Source organism: Ambystoma mexicanum, chromosome 5q (assembly GCF_040938575.1).
Source record: "Ambystoma mexicanum isolate Mex_15411 chromosome 5q, UKY_AmexF1_1, whole genome shotgun sequence".
NCBI classification, from domain to species: Eukaryota; Metazoa; Chordata; class Amphibia; order Caudata; family Ambystomatidae; genus Ambystoma; species Ambystoma mexicanum.
Window position 1 is genome coordinate 955429349 of NC_090933.1, and position 8578 is coordinate 955437926.

General features: G+C 40.3%; 1 protein-coding gene across 1 annotated transcript in view; it reads left to right on the top strand.

Annotated features, from left to right (window-relative positions):
• DCSTAMP (dendrocyte expressed seven transmembrane protein) overlaps window positions 1–8250 on the top strand; it is a 356578-nt gene extending 348328 nt beyond the window's left edge. Inside the window, exon 4 of the mRNA XM_069621488.1 lies at window positions 895–8250. Within this exon, the coding sequence (XP_069477589.1) occupies window positions 895–978 (84 nt within the window). The 3' untranslated portion in view covers window positions 979–8250. The remainder of the gene's footprint in view (window positions 1–894) is intronic.
• Window positions 8251–8578: the final 328 nt, after the last annotated feature.

Consider the following 8578-nt stretch of genomic DNA (forward strand, 5'->3'; position numbering starts at 1 on the left):
TTACATCCCAACTATAGCATTACGCTCTTCCAACCAGTTACAGGTGCTCTGCCCGAGTTTCAAACGCTCTAAATGCCTAGGAAGCTTGTTTCCAGTAACATTTCTGGAACACACTGCCTTCGGATCTTAGACTAGAGACAGATTTAAAATACTTTCAATAGGCACTAAAAACCTTACTATTCAAGTAATCGGATAAATCTTTCTTGGTGTTATCTTCATTAGACCTGACATTAGACCCGACTGTCCTGTCTTTTGTGTTCAAAGGAGCGTGTAAGTGTCTCTACGCCCTGATGCCTGTGGGTTTTCGGCACATTATAAATAAATAAATAATAAATATTGACTGCATAACATGGCATTACAGGGGCATTTAAGGCTGCACTAGTTGACATATTATGCACATAGGATATAGTGAATGTAGTAAGTCGAGGGCGATGAGGTAGTTACATACAACGGCAGTATTGGGACATATCAGGCTGTACCTTTCAAAAGATGCATTTAACTGGCAGTATAAGCTTTTACTGCTTAACAGCAGTAAATGGCAACATGAGGTTGTACTGCCATGTAAAGGTAGTTCTTGGACGGGAGTGGTTCTACCACTTGCGCCTCTGGCATATCATTACTGCAGCACTTGAATATCAAGTCAGCACCCTATTTAATATATGGTTAACAGAGTTAAAATAGGAATAGTTAGTGAGTTAATATATATATATATATTTCATAAATATATAAATATCAGTTATTATAGAAGAATGATTATGTAATACTTGTTCGTTTTTTATCTGATTGACCCTGTTTTTTGTTCTACTGTTGAGGAATTAGTGTATTGCATTTTGACTGCCTGTTCACAGAAATGTAGGACATCTACTAAAAACTGGCTATGTTTGTTTTTTTCAGCTGCACTTTTGGTTTCCAATCTTAAAAATGAAAGGACTAATGACGAGACAAAAAGCAACAGTTCCAGAAAGAAGCACGGTCTGAAAGAAATGATGCTTGTATACAATGGGTGGTTTATTGACTTTACAGCAAATGATGAAGCTCATACACAAAAGAACATTCTTCTTCTCTGTAGTCATAAAATTGCGAAAGCATGACATGTTTTACTTCCAATGCTCTCCAACTTCTTTGACTGGAACATGACATCACTATTTCTGCTCCTTTTATAGTCATTGGGCCTAATTCCACAAATACCGTCAGTGGGGGTAAGGTTCCACCATGCTGCCCTCACTGCTACACCACATACAACAATACATTTGGCATTCTGGTTTAACACCGGCTGTATGCAATTATCATCAGTGGTAAATAAAGCCAAGGAGAATTGCCAGCGTTTTTAAAAATGCCACTGAAGAGCACATGTGTTTATATATTCTGCATCATCATGCATTCCACTGTTGATTCAAAATGTAACAGGAGCTGAAAATGGGCAGCACAAAAATACCAGCAAACGCAACATATGAATTTCCAGGGTTTTAGTATGGCTCCTGCCGGATAACTACTTCCCCATGATTACATGTGTTCATGTGGCTACACATAACACACAATTCACATTGCATCATCTGATGACTGGGAAGTCAATGTTTAAGACTGTCTTAGAGCTGATCTTATCTATAGTGCTCATTCTTTTAATTTGTTGACGTTTTACATTTGACATTGACAAATGATAATAGATTTGCAGCAGGGATTTTCTGGTCAACCAATATTTGGCCAGCATTGGGCAATATCATTTACTACCGGTCTGGGAATAACATCTGTTATGATGGATTCCTGGCAGACAGATTTTAGGAGAACACCCTAGTTATAGTGAACAGGAAGACTCAGAGTTTAGCCAAAACCCAATCATGGTAGCAATGGAGAGCAGTCAAGGCTTATTCCAGGAGAGTGTGAGTGTGAATGGGGTCAGGGCCCTCAATGAGTCTACTCTTTATAGTATACAATAGTTCAATTTAGACGTTCAGTTATAAAAATACATTAGCCATATATTATAGTCCTTATGAACAAACTGGACAATGAATCTATCCAGTAGTATTATCACACAACATTCTATGATAAAAATGTATACAGTCACCATAGATTCAAATATACACCAAATGACTTAATCAGCAAAGCAGGTAAGTATTTCATAAGCCATCAATGATGGAACCAGAAGTCCAACCCTAAAATGAATGCAGGTTTGTGCCCAAAAGTCAGAGGAGCCACAATGTTTCTCACCAGAATGCTGTCTCTGTAGGCAAGTTCCAATAGGCTTTGGTGATAGTTTTAAATTCTACAACAATTGTACCAGAGATAACTATTTTCATTTCTTCTACACCAAAGGTCAACCTAGACGACCAAAAGGTGAGTGGAATGGAATAAGTAGACAACGGCATGTATTCACAATGTTATCCTATGGAGGAACAGAGGGGACAGATACAGTGCCTTTACTTACCACCTTGACTCAAATTTTCCCAGATGCTGATGTGGATCCTCTGGGTGTCACTGGGAGCTTGATCTTCCACCGCTAGTTCTGGTGGAAGTTGCCCAGGAGTAGCAGTTTCGAGTATTCTTCCGATCTGGTGTATGTTGCAAGATGCAACCTCTGTCGATGAACAAATGCAAGAATCATCAATTCAAGCCTCTTCAAGAGTTCCAGCAACAGTCTCCGCACACAGGCGATGACAGTCATCATTCCAGTCATGGTCACAGCAGCTGCTCCAGGACAGGTTCCATTGATGCTGGTATGCTGAATTTCAGGGAGAAGGCTACTAGTGGCACAAGCTGGCAACCACCAACATTCCAGACACAATCACATAACAGTGATGCTTCTGGTGACGCAGCCCACCAGAGAGCTGGTCAGTCTGCCGGGTGATCCAGGGACACTTCCAAAGGTTCTGAATGGCTGGATCCTTCAGAAGATGTCAAGACTGGTTGGCCCCACTAGTCCAAGGGTTGAAGCACCGCTCAGTGTCTTCAGAGATAGGTAGTCAAACAGGAAGGGATGCTGGGTCACTTTCGGGGGCATTTTTGGATCTTCAGCTGGTTGTTCTTCTTTGAGGGATTCTTCGCTCCATGGATGATTTGATGAAATGGCTGCAGCAGTCCTATTTGTATCCAAAATCCAAGCTGGGCGCAAGTACAAGCCAACCAATGGTAAGGATCTGCAGTATTCAAACAGCCAGTAATTGTCCAGTCAGGGACAATGACTGGTTTCACATTTGTTTCACACCCAGACTCTCTAGCACTAAGGGTGTGGACTGGGATTAGACAGTCCCACCCCTTTCCTGGACACACAAAAGCATCACTAGCCTGTGAAAGCAGCAGTTGTTCGGGGCAACTGCATAACCTTAGAAGGGATTTCTTCACCTGGAAAGGCAGGAAGAAGGCCAATCTAAAATATGGCCATGGAAGCAAGCAAAAATCACATGGCACAGCCAGCCTTTTTAGGGCACTAGCTATGTTGAGTAGCCATACCCGGTAAATGCAAATGTGCACACCAAAAAAATACAAAAACAGTAAACGTGTATCTGCTGACATCAGCTTGTCCTTTGTCACATATAAAAGTAACCAAAAAATCCCATGTGTCAGGCTCTCAATGTTAAAAATAATGGCATGCTCTCCAGTCCGTGACCCTAGTATACGCTACTACTCCTATCTATTTATCACCCATCATTAATGGCACTAAGGCTCTTATGTATTGACACCTTACCCTAGGACTACCTCTGGTCTCCATTATTGCTCAATTTGTAAGTCATTTTGGTTTAAAATGATACCCTGTTGTTAAATAAATAAATACAAATATATATAAATAGTACCTCCTCCTAATTCAAGTGATGCTTCCTCATACTAGTCTCTCTTTATCCTCCTCAAACTAGTGCCTTGTCCTTATCCCTCTTATTCTTACTTGTCCTAGTCCCCCTTCTTCATTCTAGTTCCCCTCATTATCCCTCATCAAAGCCCTTCATTTTAGTCTTTTTTCGTCATTCTTGTGCTGCAATGGTCAAGTGTCAGCTAAAGTTCAGTCAGCATTTTATAACATTCGGCTGTTATGATAAGCCCTGCTCTATCTGCCTGAGACTGGCCGTGGCCTGGTTGTGGGAGCCCAAGTCAACTCGAAATTAGACTACTGCAACTGACTCCTTGCTGGAGCCCTGGCTAAAAAGATTCACTGCCTGCAAAGGGCACAAAATGCAGCCGTCAGACTAGTGGTTGTTGCATCTAAAAATACCCCAACCTCAGGGCTCCGTCGCTCTCTCCATTGGTCAGAAGTGGAGTATCGTATACAGTTCAAAGTTGGCTGTTTGGTGTTTAAATGCATTAATGGTCTGGCACCAAGTTACCTGAGGGACAAGTTGAATCTATACCATCCCACTCGGGCCCTAAGGTCAGAAGATAAAGTTCTATTTATTATCCCCATTGCAAAATGTGTCTTTAGGGCCTAGATTGTGGAACAGTCTCCCTTTCAACCTAAGGAAAATGAACTCACTCTTAACATTCTGTGCATGTTTAAAAACTATTTTCAAATATGGTATTTCTTTTGTTTTGACCTCAGTACTACTTCCATCATGTGATTGAATATTACATTTTGTCTGATGACACATTCCATCTGCACCAGGATTCGATTTGGTTTGTTGTTGGCGCGTTTACAAATTTCTCAATCAATCAATCAATCAATTCTCATCCTACTTCATCTTCCTCATAATAGTACTTCTTCAGCATAATTATCCAACTATCACTTTCACATCATTGTCCTCACCCGAGTTCCGCTTCCTCATCCTCATATCTCTTCCTCATCAAAGTCCCTCATACAGGTCCTTCTTCTTCATTCTAGCCCACCTTCTTCCACCTAGATCTTTTTCCTCATGGCTCATCCTAGTCCTTAACTCTAGTCTTTTATACTCGTATTTTGTTCCAGCCCCTCATCCTAGTCCTTCTTCCACATTTTAGTCCCTCAATTGTAGTGCCTGATTCTACTCCCTCTTCCTTGTCCTTGGCCTAGACTGCTTTTTTAGTTGTTAATCCTAGTCCCTATTCTTCATTTTAGTTCCTAATTTTCTTCCCTCTTCCTCGCTCTAATCCCCTTCATTGTCCGAGCGATTTTCTTTGTTATTGTCATAGTGCATCATACCCTCTTTCCTTTTCTCTTACTCTCTACTTACTCTCCCTTCCTTTTCCCCCCTACTTGTCCTGTTACGACGTTAATTCATTGCCTGTTTTTATTTTGCGGCACGTTTTGCTGAAAATGTTTTGCTGGAAAAAAAACATTCAAAAATAATAGGGGAGGGTGGGGAAGGGGTTGCAGGGGTATCCCCTAAATAAAATACAAAATTAGATGATTTTCCTTGCAAAACATTTTTGGCAAAAAGTGGCGCAAAAAAAAAGGTGGTGAATGAACATAGAACCCTTGTCCATCATCCTAGTAATTCATTCCTCATTCTAATCCCTCATCCTAGTTACTCATTCCCATTCTCATTATCCAGATCAGTCTCTCAGTTGCAGTCTCTCAATCTCTCAGGCATAGTGTTTTAGTCAATCAGAGTCTCCCACTCCCTGGCTACCCCTCTGTATCGCTTCACCTATTGCTTCTTCTCTTCTCCCTGCCCATGTCTGTCGCTGTCTTTGCTCTCACTCTGTTGATCCATGCAAACATAATTTCCAAATAAGTTACCCAGTTGTAACATGACATTGCTGGGGAAAATACATTGCACAACAAGTGGTGTGACCATAATCACAATTAGATTATAAGAAAATGGTCATGGGTCATTTAAGAATCAAAATTCGAATTTATTGAAAATATTTTTTTTAAAAAACGTGAGAAGACCACGTCACAAAAAGCTACAACAAATCAAACAACATTTTTAACAAATTCATATTAAAGAAAAAACACAATCAATCATATCTGACTTGAACAGTATCAAGAAAATATACAGTTCGAATCAGAACTGTCATCATAAAGAAAGGTGGGGTTAGTAACTTATTTTGAGTCACCGTTTTTTACTTAATGTTCATGTACATTACTATAGTCACTCAGCACGAGGTATCTATATTCTTGTTTTCCATGTACACACAATACACATAGGCTCTCACAAGAAAGTGTCGACCAATAAATAGGTTTCTAGCCTTATACAAAAACCCTCAAAGAATTGATCCAATTTTCGGGCTTGGTCAAGACTGTCTTCAGGACACTTTAGTACTTTTTTAGACTAGGTGCATGTCTTTTAGTATTCAATGTGACATGATTGATGAACACATCTAAAAACAAACAAATACACAGTATTTATATATAGACCCATATATCTTAACATTAATTAACCGCTTTGTGCAAAGTTAACCTCTTAGCAATATTTTATTCTGTATGTACAACACAATCGTATTATCCTCTTTCAGTTTTACTTGTTCCAGTTTCAATTATACCATTGACACCTTTAATTGTTTGGCCATTACATATTGTCGCAACTTTCTTAATTGTTGAGTACCATTTTCTGCACACTGTACATGTGATTCTACACAATTCCAATTTAAGGGTATATAGTGTTACCTCACAACACCACATTTTTATTCTGGGTATGCTGCCTTATTTTATTAATTGTCTTTTATCTATTTGAAGGCAACCTTCATTTTATACGAAATGGTTCATGGCCCTTATTTAATTGTGCTCGTGCAATTGTGTTTTTAATCCAATACTCAACCATGTGAGATACGCGATTCACAACGGTCCATACCTTATTTTTTTGTTCATAAACAGGCACTGAAGGATGTTCTATCACATATCTACGTTGCTAGTGTTTGTGGCGTTTCATCATCTTGTAAAATAATTATTGATCACCTATACAATAATAGAAACCAATCTTTAGTACATCTCTTTGGGTTAAAACGCGTTATGATGCCCATTGTTTCATTGTTAAAGGCTCCATACCTTATTGTCTGTCCTTCTCATCTAGTATACTGCATGGACCCAGGGCTCTCACTCTGTCTTCTTTCTCTTTTGCTTGTTTCTCTTTCCCTCCCTTTCAATGGGTTGTATTGTGTTGACCGGGGTGAAAATGACTCAAAAGAAGGGGAATTAAGAATTAAGGATGGCATAGAGGGTTTTTAAGAAACCCTGGTCCCCGAAAGAATTCAATATAATGTTATCTATAATGTTACCTAATGTAAAAAAAAAGGGGAAGACGAGGCGCACACTCCAGTTCCCAGTCAAATATATCTGATGCAAGAACTAACTGGGTTAAATCCCAAAAATGAACAAGTATTAACAGGGTTTGATCCCAAAAAGTAAACAAGCATTAACAGGGTTGAATCCCATCTGCTGCAGTTCAATTGCTCTGTTGTTCTTCTCCTCCAAGCGCTTTATTGTTACAGACAATCATCAGGGAGGCTGTATTTCTTTTCAGGTGTTACTAATTAATAGCTTTTTCAGTCTCAAAGGATTCTGGTAGCTGTAGTGGTACATTTTTTTCAAATCAGGTGACCAGGAACCAACACCCCTCCAAAAGCACAAATCTTTCCCAAAATTGGGGGAGGGGAGAAAACCATCATTATGGCTCTCACAAGTAGGGCACAGTAACCCCAGTGCTGCTGCCTCTGGAGCTCGGGACTGCCATATCTAAAAAAAGGGGAAGGCGGGGCGCGCACTCCAGTTCCCAGTCAAATATACCTGATGCAAGAAGTAACTGGGTTAAATCCCAACAATTAACAAGTATTAACAGGGTTGAATTCCAAAATATGGACAACTATTAAGATGCCTGAGGCTTAGGTGTGCCCTACAAATGCAATAAATGAATAAATACATGATAATTGTGTTCTTTCCTGCCAAAACAACCATTGCCTAAGTCTCCATATGATTCTGTGTGTCTTAAACATGGTATTTTTCGGTTGATGGGTTCATAATGTGCATGGTACGTGAGCTCTGCTATTAAGCACAAAACCTGCAGGAAATAACTGAGTAGAGAAGCTACTTCAGTTGTCACAGAGCTAAATGATAAAGCATGCATGCTGCCAACATGTTTCTCAGACAGAAATGGCCATTTAGCCTTCATGATACTTTATTTGGATTACATTAATTATAATTAGCATGTTTGCAGGAATGCTGATGCCTTCTTTTCATGGCCATGGCTGGCTAAGTAGTCGTGGTACAGAACAATGTTGTGCTCTTGTTCCAAATGATTGTTATCAAGCAATGCTCTCCTACACATGTTAACATAAATCATGTATGTACGTATCCAATTTTGGAGCAGTATGATCCTTCCTTTTGTTCGTTTAATAAATGCTTTATTAAGGTTACACAGTTCTGTTGGATATCATTTAAGACTCTGGGCCTCACTACGACTTCGGCGGTAGCCGTGCCGGTTTGCCGCCGGAGTGGTCTTTTTTCTGGTGCCCGGGAATCGGCAATAACCAGGGTATTACAACCCCGGGAGACCCAGTAATTGCCCATTCCCGGGCGCCGGAAAAAAATGCTCCCTTTTGGAGCCCCATAGGGCTCAATGGGAATGGGGAGGTTGGATGCACCGGCACCATTCTTGAATGGTGCTGGTCCATCAGACATGGTCTGCTCACGGGTGCCGGTCCGCCCTCCAGGTCAGACCTGGTGGGATGAAAGGCATCCGCA